The 27,883-nt window shown below is 39.5% G+C and overlaps 1 protein-coding gene across 1 annotated transcript in view; it reads left to right on the top strand.

Annotated features, from left to right (window-relative positions):
• Positions 1-8,893, top strand: part of zgc:153039 (uncharacterized protein LOC767698 homolog) — a 118,368-nt gene extending 109,475 nt beyond the window's left edge. Inside the window, exons 11-13 of the mRNA XM_059330739.1 lie at positions 825-999; positions 3,881-4,027; positions 6,200-8,893. Coding sequence (XP_059186722.1) covers positions 825-999; positions 3,881-4,027; positions 6,200-7,155 — 1,278 coding nt within the window. The 3' untranslated portion in view covers positions 7,156-8,893. The remainder of the gene's footprint in view (positions 1-824; positions 1,000-3,880; positions 4,028-6,199) is intronic.
• The last annotated feature ends 18,990 nt before the right edge of the window (positions 8,894-27,883 follow it).

The following is a 27,883-nucleotide window of genomic DNA, read 5'->3' as shown; positions in this document are numbered from 1 at the left end:
TTATCATCCTTGTGTTCCAATGAATTCCACATAATAAAGTTTTTTTTTAAAACACTCAGGTAAAATTCATTTTGATGAATTACCTTATCTTAAACCTGACTATACTATAGCTTTTATAGTCTTGAGCTTAACGAGCCAATTTAACTTGCTCATTAAAATCCTTCCATGATTTTTTAAGCATAAGGAATGGCACATATCAAATCTCTCAGCTTAAATATATTCAAAACAATGTAATGCAAAGAATCTCTGCTGCATATGTCACATCACCTCCACACATTTCATATAGTGGGTGTCATGTAATTAAAGTTGACTTAAGCTCTAAGCCTGAGAAATATCGCTAACACTTTACAATAACCATCATTTATAAATGGTAAACAGATTATTAACAGTTTATTAATGTTTAATCATCATTTATAAACCGTTTATAGGCCATTTAGAATGGTAATTACATAATGTATTACTGTTAAACTAACTACATCATTCATAAAGGACAAATAGATGGTATATTAATGTAAGTTTATAATTAATTTACCATTAACAAACAATTAAATGATAATGAATAGTTTATTCATAGTTTTAGTTTCACTCATTATTACATTTTTTAACACCATATTTAGTATGTTAATGATTTAGAAATGATTCATATACCTTTAAGAAATTGGTTGAAACCATTTAAAGATTAAATATGTATAGCACTTTGTAAATAGATAGATAGATAGATAGAAGGTTATTGTAAAGTGTTACCGAAATATCTTTGTCTAAACTTCACCATGCAGAAACACCATGTAATAACATCCCTCACCCCATTTCTCTCGTCTCTTTAGGTGCGTAAGTACCTGCTGATGCTGGACGTGAGGAAGGACCACGTCAAGTTCTGGAGGCCTCAGATCCTGCTGATGGTTTCTAATCCTCGCAGCAGTGTCGGCCTAATCACATTCATCAACGACATCAAGAAGAGCGGCCTCTACGTGTTGGGACACGTCCAGCTTGGAGATCTCAGTAAGGACACTAAACCACTGTCTCATCTCTGACTGGGTTCAGCTATAATACTTTTTAATGGAGCTTTTCTTCCTGACAAAATGTAGACAGGTTTTCAAACGTATCACAAATTTTGACTGCATTTTGAAGAAAAGAAAAAAAACAGAATGCAAATTAATTCTGTTGGTTCACTGAGCAGTTGTTCTACTATTACAGAAGAAGAAAAAGTGCCATAGATCCTCAAATGGAGAAAAAATATTCTAGAAATCACAGTCATAACAACAGGGACGGTGAAATACATGAATACAGCTTGTTTTCGTCTCTCTGTACATACAACCTATACTGATGTTTTTGAGGGGAGAACAGGCTGACCGCAACCAGTCTCACTCCTCATGCCTTACTCTTGTGAGAGTTTTACATGAGAAGGATCAATAGTTTATTAGACTACGTTTACACGAGGACGGTCTGAACAGAAGATGAAAAGTGGCGTCGCGTCTTCACTTTTTATTCCTCGTTTAGACGAGCATTTTCGGGAGGAAATCTGCTGCATAGGGTGACGCAAAAGTGTGTGAAATTCGATCGTATGCAGCCAGGCGGCATCACTTAAAGCAATAAGAGCATCTTTGGGCATGCAGCCACACATTTTCATCAGCTACTCCTTCCACAAAGTTCTCCACCATCCACTAGATCTCCCAGGTCTCGTTCACAGCCGTCTGGCTCGCCTCCGATGAATTGGTGTATCCAATATGTGATGGAGGTAATTCCAGATCCTTCTCTGTTCACTAATACTATCTGTACATATCCTGTACATTTGGTAGAAAGACTCCTGTAAGTTTATTAGAGCTGCCAGAGCAGCTTGAAGGTCCGACGCATGGAAATAATCCCACGTTTGTTTATTTTCCTGTACTGGAGCATGTATGTGACGTAAACACATACGTGACGTGAGCAGATCTGAGCAGAGTTTTGCGTCTTGGCATGTAGACGACACGCTACGGCGGAGCGTATTTAACTTTTCCACTTTGGAAGGTGGTTTCAGATTTTTGCGTTTTTAAGCCCCAAAAACGCCGTCACCGTCTAAATGAAAGGCACTTCCGATAAAATATTTTGTCATTTTTACCCGCAAGCGTCCTCGTGTAAACGGGGCCTTAGACTACAAATTAAAGAAGAATTAGCTCGCTGGAACAACCCACGCTCCCTCAGCCTGATTCCTGCTGCTGGGAGGCTGCGTTACTTGGAGGTGTAGAGAGAGACCTTCAGTTAGCAGCAAACTTAGTCCCAGGCACCAGCGCTAGCATATATTGTTTGTTCCTGTAAGACATGCTGAACGTCTTTCTTAAACATGATGTCTCAGAAATATGCCATGACTTCTTTCTGAAAAGGTATGTTTTGTATTTGCAAAGAAAAAGGCATTGATGTGTTAATGGTGTTTGATTTTTTTTTTTTTGCAAACCAAGCTGTGTGAATTGAAGGCATTTCTCAATCATGTTTTGTTTGTTTGTTATTTTAGAGCAGGAAATTACCTCTATACCTATTATAGGAGTAGACTCTTACTCTGAAACATTGATAAATCCGTTCCTTCTCCTGAATGATCTACAAACAACCAGACAGAGTGGACTCCCAAAGTTCTTTTTTCGTGATAACATCATCAGCAGCACTTGGAAGTTTACTTCTGCACCATTTCCCATCTAATCCAGCACAGTGTGACTATTAATTATGAGCAAAACAAATCAGGGATGGTGATGGGATGTAGTTTTTTGGATAATTTAACATTATTATGATATTTAAGAGGCAGCAATGACAAAACTAAAAGTTCCGTCATGTTTTTTTTGACTGTCAACTTCAACATTATTGCTGAATTTAATAACAGGTTGCTGTGCTCGTCTTTACTGGGAACAGTAGTAATATTACCACTTTACTTAAGTGTTCAAAATAACTGTGAGATCTTTTGAAAATATGCAAGTATACAAATTAGCAAAAGGCATCCCTGTTTCACAGTGAGAAGTGCATAATTTAATTAATTAATGGACCTTTTTAGCATGCTGGACCTTTCTCCATGACATCGGCTCATCTGCTGCTGTTTTATTTCCAGGGAAGTAATCACGCACACAATGCTCTGGGGGTGTCTCCTTCCTACAGAGGCACACACTCACTGAGTTTAAAGGAGCAGGGTCATTGATTGTTTTCTTTGTCTTTTGAGGATTTTGGAGGAATGGGGGGGGGTTTGGTCTGTCCCTGAATGGAGTCTTCAGAATCCACAAAAAAAGATATGTTCATTACCCACTGAAGAGCCCTTCTCTCATTTTGAGTACTGAAGAGGCACTTGGTCTTGAGAATTATTAAAAAAAAGTAATTCATTCACATAATTACTCTGAATAGTTTGTTGTGAGGACTCCCAGCTAATGTAACATTGCCCCCCTAATGTATTTCAAGTCTATCCACTTTTCTAACAGCTGTTTACATTAAAGCAGAATACAAATCAGACTTATCCACAGGAAGAACTCTGTTCAGATCCTAACACAGCTTCAACTACTGCAGGAATTGTCTATGAAGCCTGCAGATGTGGCCTATGGATTGCCCTCTACATACATATTGATGTTTTTTTTGGATGATTGATCACCTGCCTGCCTGTTTGTGCTGCCCTGTATTTTTCTCTCTGTCTCACATTCTGTCTACGCTGTCATTTATGCTTGCATCTTACTCTCTCCTCGCCCCCCAACTTCTCAGCATCTTGTCTCTTATCTCTCTCACGCTGTGCCTCTAATTCCAGCTCCGTCATATTGACTTCTCGACTCTCTCCTCTGACTTGTATATCTTTTGTTCTTGGCCCTCTGTTTCCTTTACCTATTGAACTGTCAGCTATGTTTCTCATCTCATACCACGTTGTTTACTTCCACCCTGCCAGGCACTTTACCCTCCGACCCTCTGCAGTCCCAGTACGACTCCTGGTTGTCCCTGGTGGACCATCTTAACATCAAAGCTTTCGTCAACTTGACATTGGCCAATTCTGTGCGGCACGGGATCCAGCATCTACTCTTCATCTCCGGACTAGGTCAGTGTCACCATCATCACCACAAAATGTCCCAGTTGCTCTTTTAACTCAGTGATTCCCAACCGCTGTTCACACAAGTGTGCCGTAAGAAATCATCAGGTGTGCTTGTAAAAGATTATCCAATTTCACCTGATTGGTACCAAGGTTATTATAGTTAACAAAAACGAATGAAATAACGAAAACTAGATTTGAAAAAAGATTTTTGTTAACTGAAATAAAAATAAAAACTACAGTTTTTAAAAAAACGATAACTAACTGAAACTGTATTGCGTGGTTACAAAACTAACTAAAACTATAGTGAAAATGTCCTTAGTTTTCGTTTTTTCATTCATAATTCAGTGTTTCTATTTTAACATGCAACACATGGTAAATATGTTTACTGAGACTTGGATGTCTACACTCGAAACAAAATTCAAAACACCCTGAACTGTAAGAGTTAATAACCTTATTGGGGCTGAGATGGATAAACCAAAGGAAATAAAGGCAAAATTTATTATCACCTCTTTGAATCTGGCACCTAACACATAGCCCATTACAAAAAAACTAAAACTAACACTAAAACTAATAAAAACTAAACTAAAACTAAGCATTTAAAAAAACTAAAAACTAAACTAAAACTAGCAAACTCACTCTAAAAACTAACTAAAACTAACTGAATTTGAAAACAAAAATTCACAACGAAATTAAAACTAAAACTAATGAAAAATCCAAAACTATTATAACCTTGATTGGTACTCTAAGTGAGCGGCGTGAAGTGAGAGGCAGAACAATTAAATGTCTTCCAACAGAGAGCAGTGTATCAGCGAATCTCGCCAATTCACGCGTAATCAAGTGATATAACCAGAAGAGGATCAACATCTCAACTCAACTCAACTCAACTTTATTTGTAAAGCACTTTAAAACAACAACAGCCGCAACAAAGTGCTGTACATAAACAAACAGAACAAGAGACAATAAAATAAATAAAACAGGAAATAAACACTAAAATAAATAGATTTATTGCTTTTTAAAAGACAATTTAAAAAACAATAAATAAAAGCAAACCATAAAACACTAAAAATAAGAGCAGAGTCTCATGCGTGGTTAAAAGCCAAGGAATAAAAATAGGTTTTAAGATGACTTTTAAAAATCAATAATAAAAACATCTTCTCATTAATGACTGGAGACAAATCCAGCGACTCCGTCTTAACCAGCACTAACTGTCAACAAGCCGGCCGACCTCGTTAGCAGCAGTTAGCTACAGTTAGCTCTGTAGCAGTACAGTGTGTATGTGCTGCTGCTGCAGGAGGTGTTCACTTAGCGATCTCTGTTTGATTACAACAAGCACCAGAGTGAGCGGTGTCATTGGGGTGAAAAGACGAGTGAAAATCTCTAACCTGTTGACTTCAGGTCTGTCCCCGCCCATCATGACGTCTTCAAGTTGTGGAATGCAAAAAAAAATAAAATTTGAAGACACAAAAAAAATACAATCATTGCAATAGAAAAGCTGTTTAAAATCCTCCTCCTGTAAAACAGTATTGGTTGAGCATTTAAATGTGATGGCTGCATTTGGTGCTGAATTCTTATGCATTAGTGTTTCTTAAGCAGGTGTCAAGTAACCTGGAACATGTTTCACACACTGCACGTGACTTGGCTGAAGCGCAAATAAAATTTCAGTCAGAATTTTTCTTTTTTTACTTTAATCCATGTAACTATTTTCACCTTGTTTTCAGGCAGCTACTGTACTTTTGGTATAGCTGTTTTTAAGTATATATAAAAATATATTTTAGTAGATTTAGTCTTGGGTTTAACAGTAAACCAATATTTGTGCTTGCTCTCCTCTTCAGTTGCAACTGCTCCAACTTAAAAGAGATTTGACTCCTGGTGGTTTTCTAGTTCTTTCCTTGTTATTTGCTGTCTTACTGTTTGCTGAGAGTTGTCACTCATGTCAGTCAGCTCTTCTTTCCTCCAGCCTTTTCTCTTATCTCTCTTTGGCTCCAGTTCTCACTTCAGCATCTTCTTCCCACCTGTCTCTTGCTTTCACTTCATCTGATAAAATGACTGAACTGAAATGACTCCACCTCTATCCTTCACTCAACAACCTATAAGGACTCAATGATAAAGATAAAGAAACTATGCATTCAATTGTAACAAATTGTATCTTTCTTTTCTCCTCCTTCCCCTCTTTTTCAGGTGGGATGCGTCCCAACACTCTCGTCCTCGGTTTCTATGATGACTCTCTTCCAAAGGACAAGCTGATTGATCCGTCGCTCTGTACCAGTCAGTCCACAGATCCCTCCGGCTCCTTGCAGGAGTTTGAGCAACAACCTCCTCTTTTCCACTTTTCCTCCTTGCGTGGGTCCAGCGACAGGAAGGACTGTGGTGAAATTGGGGACGGGAAAGTCCTAGGACCCCAGGAGTACGTATCGATCATTGCCGACGCCATGAAGATGTTGAAGAATGTGGTTCTTGCGCGAAACTTCAACAACTTTGACCGAGCCCAGGTCCTCTCTCCGCCCTCGTCCTCTCCGGGGAAGGGAGCTGTGTACGTGGACGTCTGGCCGGTCAACCTCCTGCGGCCGGACAGCTGCAGCTACGTGGATACCTGCTCTCTGTTCCTGCTGCAACTCGCCTGCATCCTCAACATGGTGAGAGCGTGGCGCAAAGCTACGCTCCGCCTCTTCCTATGCGTGGAGGAAGGGCGAAGCGTGAGAGGCTCAGAAGAGAAGCTGGGCCAGCTGTTGAAAGAGCTGAGAATTAAAGCCCAGGTCTACTCTGTCCCCTGGGACCAGCAGGTGGCGCTACACTGGCAACGCCAAGGCGAGTGGGGCAAGAAACAGCCGTCACAATCCCCGAACACCATTAAGGAAGAGAAGGAAGCAGTCGAGGAAGAGAACGATGATGATTATGTTAACAGCTTTCCGAGCAACGCCACGCGCCTGTCTGACGATTACCTTTCAGCTGTCAACAAGCTGATCCTGGACTCCGCCACGCCCGCCCCGGCTGTGCGTTTCCTTTACTTGCCCCGCCCCCCAGCTGACACCCGCCGCTACACCACCTACTTACACCAGCTGGAGCTGCTGACTCAGGACCTGGGTCCAACGCTGCTCATCCACGGCGTCACGCCCGTCATCACCACTGACCTTTGAACCATCCGGACACATTCTGTGATTTACCAGACGGTGCTCTCTGAAGGTGTGTGGACCACTTAGAGTGCAGTCTCACTGTAGACGTCAGCAGTGAGACTGACCTCTCTGCCCAATAACAGACGCAGGACAAGAAAACATCTATCGAAATTTGACCCAGACAGTGAGTCACTGCTGACTCATCGTTACCACCTGCACTGCCTCACACGTGGCACCACAAAGTCTCTAGAGACAGAAAATGAAGACCGGATATTATATTTGCCCATTTAGTATCACAAAAATCCTGACTATCTGCATATTTAACCTTTCTTTCTTTTTGTGTGTAGGTCTGGTATTCCCATTAAGCTTCTGAAGGCACAACAACTTTTAGGACAACCACTGTCGCAATTTAAGCATGAACTAATCAGACGATTCAATTCATCCAAGTAAAGTTAACAGCTTTTCACAGAACCTGCCAAACTCAAGCCTGTCAGAACCCTGGTCAAATGGTCAGGCCCACAGGGGGAAATTTATGTTTCCATACCGCCTCCGACTCTCCATATTAGCTCCTTTTCCATACACGTGTGCTAGCACGGCTTGACTCGGCTTGACCTGATTTGAGTGAGCGCGTCAGTCTCCATTACAACAGGGCCACCCGTTAGAAGGTGTATCTGCTGTAAAACAGTGGATAAACACATTTCATTTCCATATATTCCATGCAAAGAAAGTCCCCCTGTTATCAGCAGCTCATCCAACATGTCACTCTTCCTCCCTGCAGTATTTGTAGACTAAAGACCAGCCAGGTACAAAGCTATCCTATTTCAGTGATCATAGCAGTTCATGTCCCATAAAGTATTCCCAAGTATTTATTCTGCTATTTAAAAGCTTTTATTATAAAGCAGCAGAATCAGGAAGCGTAAGGTTTTCATCAGCAGCATTTTAACAAGACCTATTAAACAGCAACACAACAACCCAGAGTTGTGAAATTAAGCAGATATCCTAAAGTACAAACGGGAGGAAATGAAATTCAAACCACAGAGATTCAGTTGGAAGTACTGAGAACTGAAGAAACGGAGACTTTCGTTGAGTCCTGATCCATTCTAGCCTGAATCTGAAGTACCCTCTGACCCCCCTTATTCTTTTCCTGCCATGTTTTTTGGCGTGCTGCTGCTCAGATTCCTTTAAATGACCATTCCATATGCCTTCAGATCAAAAAGTGCCTTGCTAGTTATTGAGCTAAAGCTTGGACTCATTCCATCACGGACAGAAAGTTGGACTGCCTTACACCTTGGAGCAGTCATTTGCAGGAAATCTGCTTTTCCATTTTAGGAGCTTTTGTACAAAGGAAACAGTTAATACAGTCACAGCGACGGTGCTCCTATAGAAGTCTTAAAAGTTTTATTCCAAAAAAATTATTTTATGTGGGATCTCAGGAAGACATTCCTCTTTTTCCAGACGCACTTTTGTCCTTCCTCGACCAAACTGCATGTTGTGCAGCTCTTCAAAAGTCCTTAAACATGTTTACAGCACCAAAAACTGTGATTTTCCACAAGATTTTATTGATTTTTTTTTTTCAATGTATTGTTAGGTACTCTGTAACTTTTAGAAATGTTTTACTCAATAGTGACCACATTGCTTCACCAGCCTCAATTCTGAAGTGCCGAAATGTATTTTACTATTTTCTCAAATGTGCAGCCTCAAAGTTTTAGTAACATTTAAGGTGAACCTGTGTAACTTTTCCTATAAAGTGGTGTTAACGGTTTGATGTAGCACAAGAAGAGTCTGTAAAGTCAGATAACTGACTTAGTATTGTGACCTGCACAATGATATGTGCTAATATTAGCTAACAGTAACCTGCCAGTCATTCAAGAGCAATTTATGGTTCGATCACACAAAGCAAGTTTTAGCACTTTCGGATGGGTTTTTGTAGCTGCAATCAGAATGAAGCCTTTTGCTCGCTACTTTGGCATCGATGAGCGAACCATGTTTCCCTGCTTTATGCACCTTGCTTTTTCTAGGATCGATTTGAACACCTTGAGTTGAGAGCTGGGAAAGTGGTTGACATCCTGCATTTTTTTTCCAGTTGTCCTATCTGATGAATGAGAGATGAAACAGTTGAAAAGTAGCCACTGCTGCATGTGCATCTTTCAGCATTTATTTAACTCCCCCTGTGGAGCATGCATGCTGGCGGTGGAAAATTATATTTAAAAAGAGGCAGCATGATGATATCAGAGTAGGTTTGTCACTGGGATATTGCTTGATATTAGCTTATAATGTGACAATGAAAGCAAGAAAATATGTGTGAGGAGTAAATGCTGAATGTATGAGAATAAAAGTACGCCCAGAGATAATCTTCCTGACTGACCTTTAGCGATTAGATATGATTTTTAAAGCGATATAGTGGGTCTGCACAATTAATCAAATTTTAATCATGATCGCGATTTTGGCCGCCAAGTACTTTCTACACCAGTAGTCCACCAACCACCAGGGGGCGGGGCCGTTTTTCTCCCCTAAAAAAAGCCTGGTTGCTGATTGGATAGAACGCTAAGCAGGATGTGACGTAGTACTCTACACAACAACAACACACATCATTTGTAAAAGCCAGCAAAGCAGTGTTGCCAACTTAGCGACTTTGTTGCTATATTTAACGTCTTTTCAGACCCCCTTAGAGACTATTTTTCAAAAAAACGACTGGCGAAAAATCCAGTGACTTTTTCTGCTGTTATTGGAGACTCCTCCTTACCCTTCTTAATGAGCCGTGGGGGCCGGCGGCTCAGTGAGAACTGGGGATTTCCACCAGCGCGGAACGTCCTCTGCCCGGCGTCAATTCCCACCGGGTGCATAACGGCAGCGTAGCGAGCCCGCTGTATACAGGCGGCCGGTGGAAATCCCCAGTAAGAACGAGTCGAAGCGGCACAGTCCTCCTGCAGCAGTCTCTCCCAGCTGCAGAGCCGGAGGGGATGGTAACCCCTTAGCGTCCAGTCTGCAAATTGCTAACAGGCTAACAGTTAGCTCTGTAGCAGTACAGTGTGTATGTGCTGCTGCTGCAGGAGGTGTTCACTTAGCGATCTCTATTTGTTTACAACAAGCACCAGACACTCTGTGCACACACTAAAAACTATTCCTAGTGTTTGTTTAAAGTAGTGCAATAAAAATACAGATGTTTTCCATAAGATGATGAATAATCGTGATTAACGATCGTAATAATCAAAATAATCATGATTATCATTTTGGCCATAATCCTGCAGCCCTACGATATAGTTATCTTTATAGGTACTGACTCCGAGTGCACTGAATTGACGAAGGCACCTTTTATTGCTAATAAATTCAACTTTCTTTGTGATGAATGTGATATTTCTTCTGTCAAAAGTTACACAGTCTCACTTTAAGCATCACTGAGTTGCCCAGCACCCTGAGGCAAATAGTATTTATTTTCTAAATGAAATCCATATCCTCGAAGATCAATGTCAGTTGCAGGTTTGTTGTAAAATTTTAAATCTCAACAAACGTATTATTGCAGTTATAGGAGCATCCTGACAATCTGATCACACTGACTGACACATTTTTGAAGAAGGGGCGGGACTTGGACATATGCATAATGAGATATATGTTTACTCGTGGACCAATTAGATCCCTTCTTATTTCCACGGATGGGTTCTTGTTTGGACACTACACTCCTCAACAGACAATTGACACTACATTTCTTCAAATCTTTGCCCTGGATTTCTGTTCTTGAACTTACAGGACTGCAAAAAATGTATTTGTCGGAGAGATGAAATGTTCAGTGTTTGATTTCCTGTTGAAATCTGACAAAATATATATACTTTACAAGATGGAAACTGATATGACTGAAAAAAAAAATAAAAAAAGTTTGTATTACATGTTCTCCTTTTTACTTCCTCAGGAGATTGTTTGTGAAAGCCAGATGAAACTTAACAACTGCTCGGGGCGTCAGGACTTTGTTTCATTTCAGTTGAAGACCAGTTTGTGCGTCTCAGAGCAGAGCTGAGGGGTTTTTGTGTCTCCCACACTTGTTTGTTTGAGGTAAACTTTAGAAATAGGGGGTGAGATAGCTCTGCAGCGAGGACAGAGAGATACTAGAGGGTGCCAGCCAGCCAAATTACCTTGTCCTACAGTCACCCTCGCCGCCAACCAGGCAGAAATGGATTCCATTTCCGCTCTGAGGTGAACAACAGATTGGAGAAATAAGCCCAAATAACCATCGATATCTGTTCAGGAGGAGGGAGGCTGACATTTATCACTGAGAGAAAGACCCCGGCTCTGAGAAGATTTGTTGTGTGTTTGCGTGTGTGTGTGTGTGTGTGTGTGTGGGCGCCACAAGAAATAGGTTCTGAATTAGGTTTTCCAATGTGTGTTTGTATGTTTTTGTGCTTTTATTAAATACTTCGATGAAGGGAAATTAGTCTCAACTCTGCTGACAAATGCATGTCACCTCTATTGGTGACATTTACAAATGTGTGTGTCAATTTCAAAGTTATTTATGATGCTGACAAATGCATTTTCAAATCTGCAATTGAATACCAACCAACAAAAGGAAGACACTTTACCAAAATAAAGACAACCAAAGTTGAATTAATGCCGGCATTCTACATGTATATATATCTCCGACTTCAAATTCAATAATCGAATAACATAAAAAACGGGAGTCTGTTTACGAAGGTTAGAAACATACTTAAAGTGACAGTTCATCCCAAAATCACAACTTCAAAACTTCCTCTTACCTGTAGTGTAAATCTGTGGATTATCTTGAGTGACCTGGTCTGAATTAACTTATTTTGTATTTGATCTGCTGGTTTTTGATAATGTATATTTTATTGCTGCATGTTTTATATGGTTTGATGGAGCCATTACCTACTATTTTTCAAGATAGGAGAGGACTTAAATGCCTGTAATCTGTGTTTGTGAACATACACACAGGTTAACATTAGTGGCTTAATCAATTTAGCCTTATATTTATCCATCATAATTTTAGCCTATAATCATCCATTTGTTGATTATATCTTTTATTAATAATCTGAATCTGTAAAGCTACTAAAAGGAAAGAAGAATGTGAGTAGTAGAAAATGGAAAAGTACCCCAAAACTGTTCTTAAGTAGCTGACAATATTTAGGTAAATGTATTTGCAATGAGCAGTACATTACAAGTATTTGTTAATTTGTAATTGTTGTGAATCTATCTCAGAATGGTGAATGTTCTGCTGTGTTTATATTCTGATAATGAAGAGAAGTTTAAACCACAATTAACCATCTAGTGTCCTCTTCACTCAGGAGCAGAAATCTCTTCTTTTTTTCCCAAAATATTTTTATTGTCAATTTTCAAAGTAACCAATAACATACACAAACAAATTATAATAATAATGGCAATAATAAAAATTAAATAAATAAAAACTTGACACAAACTATGACATGTCAAAACAAAGTATACACAATATAATGTCAGAGTTGAATATCCACTTAAGTGTATCAAATGTCACAAAAGGTACTCTTTAAGAACACATGATAATAATAATAATAATAATAATAATAGTAAAAGTAAATAAATAAAATAAAAAATAGATAAATAAAGAAACAAGACAAAAAATAAATAAATAAAAACTTGACACATACCATAACATACATTTTTTTAAAACTTTTTTACCCTTTTATTTGTCTTTTTTTATCTCTAACTCTGTTTTGGATTGAGCTTTTATTACTATTTTATTCTATTTTATTTTATTGTTTTACTGTTTTTAGTATTTTATTGTTTTCATTGTTTTTATTTATACCTATTTGTGTATGATTTATTCTATTTTAACAACTGTACAGCACTTTGGTCAACTGAGGTTGTTTTTAAATGTGCTCTATAATTAAACTTTGACTTGACTTGACTTGACATACCAAAAGAAATTACACACAAAGAGGCACAATATAATGTCAAAGTTGAATGTTCACTTGAGTGTGTCAAATATGTCAGAATAGGTATTCTTTAAGGGGGCTAACTACAGTTCCAGGTGCTCCAGGATCGGTCTCCATACACCATAGAATTTCTGTAAGTTGCCAGATATCTCGTATCTGTTTTTCAATGTGGTGGATTCCTACCAGCTCCCTCAGCCAGGCCTCCAACTTAGGTGGTGAGTCAGATTTCCACATTTTCAAAACGTGTCTCTTCGCTTTGACCATACCATAAGCCACCACCGTAGAAACATTTCGACCCATGTTGTCCAAGGTGCTAGAAATGCAAAGTAAAGCGGTTTCAGGATCAGGGTCCAGGTTTACTTTAAGTGCATGGGAGCAGTGGTGGTTCTAGACCAGTTTTACTGTGGGGGCCAAGCAGGGGCCAGTGTTTAATCAGAGGGGCACTTTAAAAAAAAAAACACAGCAAAGATGATATTTAAGCATTCAAACCCTTTATTTTAGCTTATTTAAAAATCTAATTTAAGTATATTTGGAAGATACAAATACACTGATTGAAACAATGAGACTTACCATCAATAACAACTATTTTTGATCGACAATGACATTTCTCATTTTTGTGCACAATTACTTTTTTTTATTTTGAAAGTGCAGTACAGTTTTTATTGCACAATTAAAGTTTTTATTGCACAATTAAACTATAATACAATGTACACATGCTGGGTTCCTTTTGTGTACAATGAGATATTGTTTGAACAAAAAATAGGTAAAAAATTGTTCCGTCCTTCATCGTTATAAATTGATGATTTAAATATTAATTTGACACAGGGGCCACAGCAGGGGCCAAGGGTTTCTTCACAGGGGCAATGGCCCCTGGAGGCCCCTGTGTAGAACCGCCACTGCATGGGAGTACGAGCAGAAATCTCTTTAACCTGAAAAAAAATATTTATTATTTTACATTTATCGTGATAATTATTGACCTCGAGATGTTTATCATGATAACATTTTTGGCCACATCACCCAGCCCTAGTTTGTTTGTGGGAAAATGTACTCAAATGGTCATACATATACACTGTAAAAAAAAAAACCTGTTGTTTTTACGGTAAAAAAACGGCAGCTGTGGTTACCAGAACTTTACCGTAATAAATATGGTGAAACTTTTTTTGATATTACGGTAAAAATATATTGGCACTGTTTATTTCACGTTTAAGATTGCCATTTTATTCAATTTTGTACTCTATCATCAAAAGAAATGCTATTTTGCCATATAATTGACAAGAAATGAAATGAAAACGCATAAATGAAAGATTTTACCTTTAAATATTACAGTATATTTTTGTTAGAGATATGGTGTTTAGTTCATTCAACAGTGAGAAAATGTATTTTTTTTTACAAAAGATAAATGCAAAAATTACAGTGGTGGCTTGTATATATACATTTTACAGTGTATTTAACAGTGGAGTAATGTATTAAAAAAAAAACTGTAAAAAATACAATTTTGGCTGATGTATACATTTACAGTGTTTCATTGTTACTGGAACTGAATTAACTCATTTATCATTTTACGTCTTTTACTGTCATGGTTTAGCAGTTTTTCACCGTAAAATCTACAGACATTTTTTACAGTGTAGTATGTGTTCATTTGCATTTGTCACCAGTATTTGACACTAATTTCTCTCCATGCAATTCAGGCTTTTTGCTTGTTAAAACAAGAAAAGCTGTAGGCTACAAAGAAGAAGAGATTGTGACAGTGAGGAAGAAGGGGGAGAAGACCCGCCCACCCACGGGGTGTTTTCCTAAATGTGCGTGTGACTAAATCAAAGATGGAGACCATCAGGGCTGAGTGCCTCTGAGTCGAAAACTCTGCTCTGTCATGTCTGCAGTTCTGATCAGAGGAAACGTGTCACTACCTTGTCACTTCCACCATGTGTCACAGCCGTAACCACCGGGCGGGCCAACGGGACACACACACATTTCATCACTTATAATTTCTACCACACTTTCCATTTCATCTCCCCCTCCCTGCAACTTCCGATCCACTTAATTTTACATGACACACAGATTGCCAGAGTCATCAGATGGTTTGGAAGGAGAGGAGGGTGGGATGTCAAGTAGCATTTGGTCACACCGACACTCGATTTGATTACTTGTTAAGGCTTTCGGAGGCCAAACAGACCCCTGGCTTTTCCTACGAATCATGTTTGCATTCCAATATGCGGAAAAAGTTTGTTCGGATTACAGTATGAAAGATTTCAAACTGCTGTACAGGACACTGATTAAACACAACAGTCTTACTGTGCTAAAGTGTTTAAAGCACTTTTCAACTGAAGTGGTATGTTTTCAGCAGGCACTATGATTGCACTGCATCAAAGCCAGCATATGTAAGTATCTACATCAAGTTATTTTTGCTCCTTAATTGCAACAGTCCAAGAGGAAAGTGCACTAAGTGGTGTAAAACCTGTGCAAATAATGTGAAATTGCGGCATCGTTTTATTCATGAATAGGACTTCAGTATGTAATGCTCAGTGTGCTTTATCGTGTACTGCCCTAACATACATTATTGATACAATACAAATAGCTCCATTTTTTTTAACCTACACGCCGGTTTCTACCTTCCTCATCAGTGCTGCAGTTACACTCTAAAAAATGTCTGCTAAAACATGACAGTAAAAGACCGTAAAATGATAAATGGGTTCATTCAGTTCCAGTAACAATGAAACACCGTAAATGTATATATCATCCAAAACAGTATTTTTTTCAAAGAAATACATTACTCCACTGTAAAATACACTGGCAATATACTGTAATATATTGTAGCGACCCGGAAGAATGGAGCCAAGAACGGAAGCTGGTTTTCTCTGCCTTTATTTTAAGTTTTATAACACAGGCTACTGTGGGCCGTAGCCAACGGCAAAAGAATAAAACACACGGCAACAGGCTATCGTAAGACTACAGCCATAACTTTTCGGTCTCTCTCTCTACTACACACACCAGCACGAGGAGGCTGGGGGAGGGCCTGGTGAAGGGAAAGGGGCAGACCAGATGAAACTTAACAACTGCTCGGGGCGTCCGGACTTTGTTTCATTTCAGTTGAAGACCAGTTTGTGCGTGACTGTGAGAGGTGTGCAGGAGATTCACATTATCCAGACAAGACCCAGCAGCATTCGCCCTCTGAAAACGCCCTACTCCCAGCGGTCCAAAGCTCCTGTGCTTATGGTGTAAACACCAACAAGAGAATCAAGGCAGAGCAGCCAGGGGACATCAAAGGGAAAACCAGAATACTTTTTCTACTTAAAGTATGATATAGTTTCAGCCAAATCAGTGCTGGTGTGTGACTTCCTCTTGCAGCAGTTCATACCTGCTCACCAAAGTTATATAGTGCAAGAACAGGCATTTGTGCAGCAGATTGGGAATGACAAGCAAAAAAAATCACTTTGAAGCTCTATTTTTAGGTTAAATAGTTATGGCTCTCTGATCATAAAGCCCATGTGTTTGTGGTGATATGTTGAGGTATGTGTACCTTTACTATTACAGTGCAGTATCATTTAATATCATTTTTATTGCCCTAACCTACTGATCTTACCCTACTTGTAAATGTAGCACACACTTCTAAATGCAAATTCAACTTTACAGGCACTCCTGTCTTGCTGTGTTGTGTCTTAGCAGGAAATTTGATAAGCTGTTTAAAATCAAACAGTCAACATCTCACCAGGTGGTTTGTGCACTTGTTTGAATAACGGAATTGAATTAGGGTGAAGCTTAAAAAAGCAAACCTGCACTGTTTATCTGCCCTTTGGAAAGTTGGAAAAAAATAGATATTGAAGATCTTATGAGATTTCTTCAAACCTGTAATGTGTTCTCTGGATATGTGTTTCATATACTGTTCTGCTGAGAGGGAGCATGCCATAACACCTCATTTAAAAGAGACTTAGGGGCTTAGAGAGTTTTGGTGATATTAATTAATTTTATATAGAGCACACAGTTGTACATCAGTGCAGCACAGTCACCTTACCTGACTAGACTCATTCATGAAATCAGTTATTTTCATTGGGTTAGTAACACCATGACTTGCATTCTGTCCATAGACATTAGGGCTGTTTCCAATACTGGGTAATAGCTGGACAATATCTGGAAAGAGGCGGGTCTCACTTGCCGAAACGCCCCTAATTTGAAGACGAGCATTCCGGAGCCGGCTTTTGTAGGGACTTTTTTCGTCCCTGTGGAAGAACAGGGTCTTTTTTTCTCCCCTGAAACAGCCTGGTTGCTGATTGGATAGATCGATAAGCAGGATGTGACGTAGTACTCTACATGACAACAACACATGCCATTTGTAAAAGCCGGCAAAGCAGTGTTCCCAAATTAGCGACTTTGTTGCTAAATTTAGCTACTTTTCAGACCCCCTTAGCGACTATTTTTCAAGAAAGCGACTGGAGACAAATCCAGCGACTCCTTCTTACTCTTCTTAACGAGCCGATAACGAGCCGGAGGCCGGCTCGTTAATGAAGAGCCGCCGTTAGCTACAGTTAGCTCTGTAGCAGTACAGTGTGTATGTGCTGCTGCTGCAGGAGGTGTTCACTTAGCGATCTCTGTTTGTTTACAACAAGCACCAGACACTCTGTGCACAGTTAATGATGCTGGTTAATTCACAATCACTATGTTTAGGATCAGCGGAGACTCTGTGCATAATTAGCCATGCTGCTTTCAGCTGCTGACGTTGTGCACAGTTAGCGACGGTGAAAACCATACGTCACCTCCAGAGTCTCTAAATCCCTCTGGGGGCTAACTTATAGTGGAGACACGCAGAGTGAGGGACTTTTGGGAGGGTGTGGCCTGAGACTTTCCCAATCGCCACTTTCCTCCCCTAATCGAAACACTGCTATTGATGATGATGAAGAGCAGAACAACAATAAATCACCACTTGAAACTGGATGGATAATTCCAAAGAGTGTTTATAGGACCGTCCCAAAGCTGGACACACTGTCTGGGTGGACATGTGTACCACCAATCGAGCACTAAGTGACCAAGACGAATGGTGCAACAAGATGAATGGTTAACAGAGCTCAAAGCTGAACCAGATTGGTTGAAAATCATAGAGTAAATGCTCCGAGAATGATTGAGTTGGAAGTAGGAAACAAAAAAGGACACAGTACAGAAAGTACCACTTAAAATGATTTGTTGTTGGCCAAAGTCAAATGGTCCCTCAAAGGGTCATGTGGCGACTCTTTCATGGATCAGTTTGACACCCCTGGCGAGGTGTTTATCACCTCTAAGCATTGAGGCTAGTTCACAATAAAGAGTTGATAAAGAGTTGTGATTTAAACAGCTGTCTGTGGACATGCTAGATATACAAAAAGAAAAACACATCTGAGTGATGCACATTGTCAAAGCCTTATCTTCCACCAGGGACGAAGAGGATGAAGCGAGCAAGGCTAATACAAAATACAGCTGAGGTTAATGAAAAGGTCAAAAGTCAAAGTATTGGACAAATTGTCTGAACTACATGTCATGATAATTAATCTAGATACTACGACTAATTCACCATCTTCTAAACCACACCTGAAGCTACCAGTAGCTCCTCTCAGGATTCGGCTTGGTTAAACAACTGACTGTCACATTACTTGAAGATTTCCATTCTCACAATCTCGTGATTCTTACATGATGCAAGAATCCAGCTAACGGACAAAGTAAGGACCCTGTTGGACAAAATGATATTGCCATCACAATAACTAATAATGTGACAGGGCTAAAAGAACTAATATAATTTAGGTGAAAATTGTGGGAAAATGTGTGTCATTGACTGTTTGAAGAGCTAAAGTTACCTCAATATTTGTCAGAAAGATTCACAATTGGGCTTGAATGAAAGCCAAAAAGGTCACCTTTAAAATTATATCAAACACAATCTTATAAAACATTGAAAAACATCCTGACCATGAGCCTAAAATCGAGATATGCACCAGTGACTAAAATGCAATTTACTTTAGGGGGTGGTCACTTCATGAGCTGGTTACTGCAACTCAGCTGCCACTCAGGAATGTCTATCATACCAAAATATCATCTACAGACATGGACATTTTTCAAAAAATTTTACCGACAAATTACATTTTGGGCTCTGGCCCATGGACTAATAGAGACGCACTTTTTTTTTTTTTTTTAACCAAGTATTTATTGGTGTTCATATGCATTTACACATCTTTTAGATTACATACGATTTTTCTTTCTGTTACATACATATAAACAACTATACAAAGTTATTCATGAAATGTATGGACTGAACAGTCAAACAAATAACAGTTTGGCAAACAACTTAGGCTCAATGGTCTGTTTCTGACTTACTTCTACATCACACATACAGTTGGACAGTTCTGAGGTAGCATAGTTTGACAACTTTTCACATTGGTAGATTTAAATATCTGCTCACAGGGCCCCATCTTGTTGTGAAAATGTCCATCTTAAGATGGAGGTGAGCCGTTATCTTCTCCATCACATAAACCTTCTTCACTCTCTCCTGCCACTATAGTAGGAGGGAGTGGTTTTAACCACAAGACAGTTATCATCTTCTTAGCTATTAACAGTAGGACATGTAATAGATACAGCTTCCTTTTTTCCTATCTTCCCTTAGGGATAGCTCCTATGATATACAATTGTGGGGTCAGAGGTAAATCGATGTTTAATATAGAAAATAATTCTTTCTGAATCCCTTCCCAATCATTTTTTAACTTTGGAAGGTCCCAAAATATGTGTGTTTGGTCTCCGATCAGGTGACAATCCCTCCAGCACATATTTGTTTTATTGCTATCAAATTTGGAGGTTATGGAGGGAGTTCTAAAAAATCTCACTTTTAATTTCCAATTGAATTCTTTCCACATTGCGCTACTAGAGACGCACTTTTTAATTTGAAAAAAATAAAAGAACAATATTCATCCCTGATCTTAACCAACCAGATGTCAGACAATCCACCCCAACCGTCCTACTAGGATTTGTGTGCAGTACAAAAACAAATACGAGTCAGAGAAGTACAAAAAGTTTCCCTCAGACAAGTTAGTGTTTGTGTTTTGGAGGAGACAGGGTTGGAAAGGGAGAGCCTTTTTTCAGTTTTGTGCCTGTCCATTCAAGTTATTCTCTTTAGCTCTGTGATAGATGCTCTCACTTTCTGCTGCTCCCACATTACACACTCACTGGACCGCTTGTTCCTTTCCAGCTCACAGTCGACACATTTAAAGGGTCTCATGAGACCACTCCACACAGCAGATAACAAACTCCATGAAACACATCTATAAAGCTGGTGTGTATGCACACACGTTCAAATTAGCATAGTTTTACAGTGTGTGTGCTGAGTCACACTGAGCTCTGTATTGAGTTTCCCATCATGCTTTTGAATATGTATGGTGAATGTGCTGGCAGAGCCACAGGTGGAGGAGCACATCTCATTGCCTATTCTGTTTTATGTTTGACCTCTGCTACAGAGTGATATTCATTCATTTCCACACACACGTTGGACAGGAGAAGGTACATAAAGATGGCAGCCTACTGACTGAATGTCATTACATTTTCCATTTACACTCCCGCCATGTGACCTGGCAGCATTTGCATGTTGGTTGTATGGTTTCATGGTGAGGAGACGAGAGGAGACGGAATATCATCAAATAGAGCCAACAAGAAGCCTCCACACACTCCATATATCTCGTTCCACTTTATTCATGGCCGTGGTTCAGGTTTACTAGTAATAGTGGGATTTTTTGGGAAGTTGAAGTCAGATGTAGCCTGTTAATCAACACAGGCTACGTTTACATGAGGACGGTCTGAACAGAAGTGGCGTCATGTCTTCACTTTTTATTCCTCGTTTAGACGAGCGTTTTCGGGAGGAAATCTGCTGCATACAGTGACGCAAAAGTGTGTGAAATTCGATTGTATGCATGCCAGGCGGCATCACTTAAAGCGATAAGAGCATCTTTGGGCATGCAGAAGTTTTCACACCACGTATTTGCATCAGCTACTCCTTCCACAAAGTTCTCCACCATCCACTAGATCTCCCAGGTCTCGTTCACAGCCGTCTGGCTCGCCTCCCACCAATTGCTGCATCCAAAATGTGATGGAGGTAATTCCAGATCCTTCTCTGTTCACTAATACTATCTGTACATATCCTGTACATTTGGTGGAAAGACTCCTGTAAGTTTATTAGAGAAGAGAAGAGTACTTTATTAATCCCACAATGGGGAAATTCAACCTCTGCATTTAACCCATCCTTTTTTTTACACACAAGTGAACACACCATGCAAGGAGCAGTGGGCAGCACATTACTGCGCCCGGGGAGCTGTGGAGGGGGGGTTAGGTGCCTTGCTCAAGGGCACTTCAGTCCTAGACCTGTCAGTGCCGGGATTCGAACCAGCGACTCTCCAGTTACAAGCCCGATTCCTAACCTCTAGGCCATGGACTGCCAGAGCAGCTTGAAGGAGCGTGTATACTGGAGCATGTATGTGACGTAAACACATACGTGACGTGAGCAGATCAGATCAGAGTTTTGTGTCTTGTCAGTGTAGACGACACGCTACGGAGGAGAGGATTTAACTTTTCCACTTTGGAAGGTGGTTTCAGATTTTTTCGTCTTTAAGCCCCAAAAACGCCGTCACCATCTAAACGAAAGGCACTTCCGATAAAATATTTTGTCGTTTTTACCCGCAAGCGTCCTCGTGTAAACGGGGCCACAGTGTGGAGATTTTTGGAAGGTGAGGACATTTCAGCTGGTTTTAAGGTTAGGTTTATGTTATGTAATGGTAATGTTGGTGGATATTGACTTGATTTTGGGTGCAAGGGCCTGTTGGGCGGAGGATTTTGCATGTTCTTCCCTTGTCCCCCGAGGTTCCCCTTACAGGGGCCTACCACAAAAACATGCAATGATCCTGGTTGCTAGAATGCCTCCCTCTGGTCGGTCGGGGCGCCTGATGGGAGGGAGAGGAACCAGTGGGAAAAACGTGATCCTCACACGCGCTACGTCCTACCGGGGAAACTCCCTCCCCAACTCATGTCTCGGAGGAAGCATTAGTCTAGTTCAGGGCTCTCCCCAGGCTGACTGACATGGACAAGGTGGCGCCCAGGATCATGATATGGCAATTGGGTGATGAAAAAATAGTCTCAATCACTAGTAAAAAATCTTCTTCAAGACAATTTGATGTTAATAGTTCAAATAATGGCCCCATTTAGAAGAAAATAAAGGATAAAGAATAATAGGATTTGGGGCGTGGCTACCTTTGATTGACAGGTCACTAGCAAGGCGAGCCGTCATCAGGAGAGAAGCAGCGCAATGCGTATCCATGGCAACGTCTCAATAAAGTTATATATAAAACGTTATACAGTTATAAAAAAGGACATTTACGGATTTGGTCACATAACTTTGACCCTTTCACTGTATTTTAACTTGATGACAGTTTATTTGAACGTTTTGTTCATTAAATGTCTTGTTCAGCGTTTGGTTGGACTAACAGACACTCCAAGGAGTCGCTGCTCAGTTTTCTGAGGTCAGTAACGAACATTTTTTTTTTTTTTTGCTAGCCAAAACTAACATCCCAGTTAATGCTCCAATTAATGCTAACATGAATTAGCAGCAGCTTCTCTCAGTCAGGTTGAGGTGTAGAGAGGCTGTAGTCAGTGATCAGATCCCTCTCCTCCTCCACAGTCCAGATATGGTCTGCTCCCCTTATCGGAAACAAGATGGTGACGAGTGTAACGCTGAACTAGATGCTTCCAACGGGCCACAAACCAATGGGTGACGTCACGGTGACTATGTCCATTATTTATATACAGTCTATGTGTGTGTGTGTTTTTGCATGTGTGTGTGTATTGCTGATGTTGTGGGGACATAATACGAGAGAGAGAGACAGAGAGAGAGAGACTAGTTGGAATGAATGAGTGTTATTGCTATATTAATTCCCTGTAATTGAAAGAGGCTGTGTAAACACACTGTGTGTGTGTGAGTGTGTGAGCGTTAGTTAGCAGCCTACAATAGCACTCCTCTCTATCATACTCATTTTAACATCTGTTTTCCCAGTGTTTTCCCCTCATCCACTCTCCATTTATCCACTGAGAGGCCCACTCCTTTCCCCTCATTTACTACCTGTCCTGCTTCTTAAAATTAATCTCCAGATTTCTTTTTATTTCTTGTCACCCTTTGTTCGGCAACACTTTCTCTTCTCATAAAAGGTGCTACGTGTTGCATTTTAACATCAGAAAATCATTACTGCATCGATTTTGGGGGCATTAAGTAAATAACTAAACAAATGAGACCGTCATTTAGAAGATTTAGCAGCCTTTGCCAGCCGTCTACGCTCCATTTATTAGCCATGCTCGCTCTATGGATGACGGTTGGTCGCTCCACTTTAGTGTTAGACTTAAATATCTCAACAACTAGTGGATGCATTACCAGGACATTTTGCACAAACAGCTAGCTGAAGAATCATAATAAGTTTGATAGTACTCTGACTCTTCCTCTTGAGCCAAAATGAGACTGATATTTTATTTAAGTTTTAGTTTTAACAACTTGTTTGCCTCAAAATTTAACACAGAGATCACCAGATAGTTATTAACCCATTGACGCCGGGAAAGCATTACCGCATTTCTACCATTAAGGCCGGGACAGCGGATATGTCATTTTGTAGTATTTGTATTTTTTTCCACCTATTTTCGGTCTCTTGGCCAATGTAATGCATCAGAATCATGATCAGAATACATGTGGGAGTGTCGCAATGCAACATGGGACTTTTCCAGAACTTTAAATCATGGAGGAAGACGACTATAGTGGAGGAGCTCAGCAGGAAGTGACGGAAGAGATCTGATGAAAACAGCACCGATCATTTAATTGCTGATCTGGACTTTGAACCCTCGGAACCAATCGACCGGCATTTATGGATGAGGAATATGTTTTTAGACGACAAATTTTCACCAAAGAACAGACAGATTTGTGGCCATCTGGAGATAATAATATTATTAATAATATATTAATATTAATAATAATAATAGGCTAATTGATTGTGATGATGATATAAGAAGTCATGACTGTTTATGTCTTATATTACTTTATGCGTCGTTGAGTACCCTGAAAAGTGCAATATATAAAATGTATTATTATTTATTATTATTAGTAGGCTAATGAGAACTATGTCTTGTTCTTCCAGTGGTCATATCATGTTTGCATCTTGCTAATGGGCATGTATTAGTATTATGCATAGGATTTTTTATTCAGTCAAATGTAGCATTTGCTGAGTTTGTTGATTTAAAAAAAAAATTTATTGAAGGTTTGGACAAATAAACTCAACTTCGTATGAAAGCCACGGGTATAAGCTCTCAAATACTTTTTGAATTTCATTTTTATCTGCTACAGAGGCTGAAAAATCTTTTATTTAGTACGTGTTGAATTTCCAGAAAAACTTCAGGTTTTAGGGGGTCATTTGAAAATCGCCCATAGGTTTTCCTGGCATTTTTTTTCCAGGCGCTTTAGGCCTTAATGGGTTAATTGTAATACATTTTTGTAATGGACACTTTTGATGAGAATGTTATTGTTACCCTTCACTGAGGCTATAATGACCAAGTAAGCTGTTTTATTAAACCACTGTTTTTTTTGTTTTTCACCATTAGACCTTTTTAAAGACAGCAGCACTCTGACAGATCTTTGCAAGTACCTTGATAAGTCCTGTACTGTTATTACCAATAAAAATGATGGCAAAAATAAAACCCAAGTTATATAGAAAATTGTAGCTTGTTTACACTCCCACAAGTGCCAAACAACAGAGGTAATAGCAGCTGCAGGTGAAGGTTACTTTATATGTATATTTACAGTCTGAGAAACCTTGGAGCTGCTCGATGGAAAGAAACAGTCGTTGCTTAGGGACAGCACAAGACTTCATACTTGTCACCTTTGCTCAGATTTTCCTGGATGGACTGAATAGGTAAAAAATGATGCTACTGTAGGTGAAGCCTCAGTTTGATGCTCGTACCACTCTTCCCTGTGTCCACATCCCAAAAATCCACAGAGACCAGCCCGTAAACTTGAAATATTTACATAGAAAAATGCAGGAAAAATACAAAATATCAGCATCGAGTTCAGTGTTACACTCGTCGCCATCTTGTTTCTGATACGGGGAGCAGACCATATCTGGACTGTGGAGGAGGAGAGGGATCTGATCACTGACTACAGCCTCTCTACACCTCAACCTGACTGAGAGAAGCTGCTGCTAATTCATGTTAGCATTAACTGGAGCATTAACTGGGATGTTAGTTTTGGCTAGCAAAAAACAAAAACAAAATGTATGTTACTGACCTCAGAAAACTGAGCAGCGACTCCTTGGAGTGTCTGTTAGTCCAACCCAGGGGTCAGCAACCTCTACCATTAAAAGAGCCATTTTGGGCCAGAAAAAAAAAAAGAAAAATCCATCTGGAGCCGCATTTTTGAGCCTTATAATGAAAGCAATTTGCAATTTCTCGCTGCAGATCAAGCATATTGCTAGGCCAGAAGCACTGGCTGTGAAGGGAAACAAATCTGTCTATTTTTCTCTAGGACTCTTTTTCTTTTTTTGGATTTGAAATCTATAGCACTAGATTTCGTAAAAAATTTAGGATAGGATGGGGTGAAGAACTAGATGTGCATATTTTTACAATTGGAGAATGTAAGAATAACTTTAGGCCTACAACCATGACAAATGGTAATTAAAATGTAAACAAAATGTATTTCCACATGATTTTTTTTGTCAAAGCAACAGGGAGCCTCTGGTCCAACTAAACGCTGAACAAGACATTTTTACTGAACAAAACGTTCAAATAAACTGTCATTAAGTGAAAATATAGTGAAAGGGTCAAAGGTATGAGACCAAATCAGTAAACGTCCTTTTTTATATCTATATAATGTTATATATATTAACTTAGGCTATATTGACCAAGCACTCTGCCAGATCTTGATACGTACAGTACTGTTTTTACCAATAAAATATGATGGGCAAAAATACAAAGAATAAACCCAAATTATATAGAAAATTATAGCTTGTTTACACTCCCACAAGTGCCAAACAACAGCCTGCAGAGGTAATAGCAATGGTAATAATAATAGCAATGATTTAGAAATTATGATAGAACATACACTGACTGCTGTGAAACATTCCTAAATGGCGCAGTAGAACAGGGTCTTATTTCCTTATGGGATCATTACAGTTTCATCCATTCTTGTACCGTTTTCACCGTCTCACCACAGTAAAGATTTAATCATGCTTTACCTATTGAGCTCTACATGACCTAACCACACATCTGTCACATTGTGTCTAATGTTCCTTATCAGTCTGCTTAAACAATATTAAGAAAAAGCACCGTACTGCTCATTGCGTCTCCAGTAATCAGAGCAGTGACCCAAAAGAAGAAAAAAAAAAGAGGTGTTCTGTTCTGCTTCAGTATTGCCGCTTGTCATTATCTTTCCACCTCTTATTTCACCTTCTCCTCATCTCTGCCCCCCCACTTTGCCCACAGATGTAATCACATCTATTCAGTGATGAAGATGAAATGGCCCCCTCCCACCTCCTCCTCCACCCACTCCAGTCTGAGCCTGGTCAGATCTGGTCCCCCTTTTTGTCACGGAGGGAACAAACACATTACGTCTCCTTACACAGTCGAGACGAGAGTGATCACTTAAATGGAATCTGACAGAGAGCAAAAGCAGCGAGATGAGAAGGCCGTGGCTCAGTGAAATTAGCAAGGTAAATGGTTACGAGTGTTTGTCTTTGTGTGTGTTTACAGCGGTAATTAGTGCATTATGCTGTGGGTAAAATGCTCAGGCCAGCCATGCAGAGGAAATGGACAAGTAATGGAGTGTTACCTACGCCAAAGCACACCCACAGGGTTCATTTAACACACACAAACACACACGCACACACAAACACATGGCTGTGGGTGCATCAACCTAACACAGAAACAAAATGTCACAGAGGCTAATAGAGAGAGAAAGTGTTTTACTTTTAAATGATCACTGGTCTGTGCGATGAATCAGATTCCAGAAGTTGAAAGGCAACTTAAAGTCATGTAAATGAGTGAAGGTGCTATTAGAAGTTCAACTATGAAGTCACGGTCAAAGAAAAGATCAACACTCTAACACACAAACCACTAAAGACGCCTGGATACAAAGGTCTTAGTCACTGCTGATTCATATTACAAGGCAACTCTTTTGAAGTTAGTGTTTCCCGTTATTTGTATTTTTTTTTATTACACGGCTTTGTTCAATAAGTCAATTCAAGTCAATTATGGCCTTTTTTTAGCAGGAGCAATAACATGATTTTTAAATCAGTGTCAGAATGTTAATCAGGGGGTCTTCTTCTCGGATCAATTCAGGTATTATACATAATAGCCAGAGCTGATTTACCATATAAACCATGGATCCAAACCCATTGGGTGGACGCTTGGGGCGCTTTCACAACACAGGTCCGTTTAGTTTGTCCCAATCAGAGTGAAATTGATACTTTTTGTATTTAGTCTGGTTTGCTTTCACAGTGTATAAGAGTTAATTTCTTATGTTAAGCGTTCAATATGCTTATTTCTATATTTAATAATCTTAATTAAAGAAATCTTGTCAAGTGAAATTATCTGTCCATGCAGCAAGATCATTTCCCTCAGATTTAGTGTTTTTATCTTGTTTTTAGACACACCTTTTTTGCACTGTAGCCCCCTTATAACAGCATGCATCTTCAAATTCTCATTAAGTCCAGTGAAAACAGCAGATTAGATATTTTGTGTCAGTTATTTTGTGATGATGTGATTATCTCTAACTTTATTTAGGAGCATGTGCTGTGCAAGCACAATATAAACTAATATAATAA

Source organism: Centropristis striata, chromosome 4, assembly GCF_030273125.1.
Source record: "Centropristis striata isolate RG_2023a ecotype Rhode Island chromosome 4, C.striata_1.0, whole genome shotgun sequence".
NCBI lineage: Eukaryota > Metazoa > Chordata > Actinopteri > Perciformes > Serranidae > Centropristis > Centropristis striata.
This window is presented reverse-complemented; position numbering and strand designations above follow the sequence as displayed.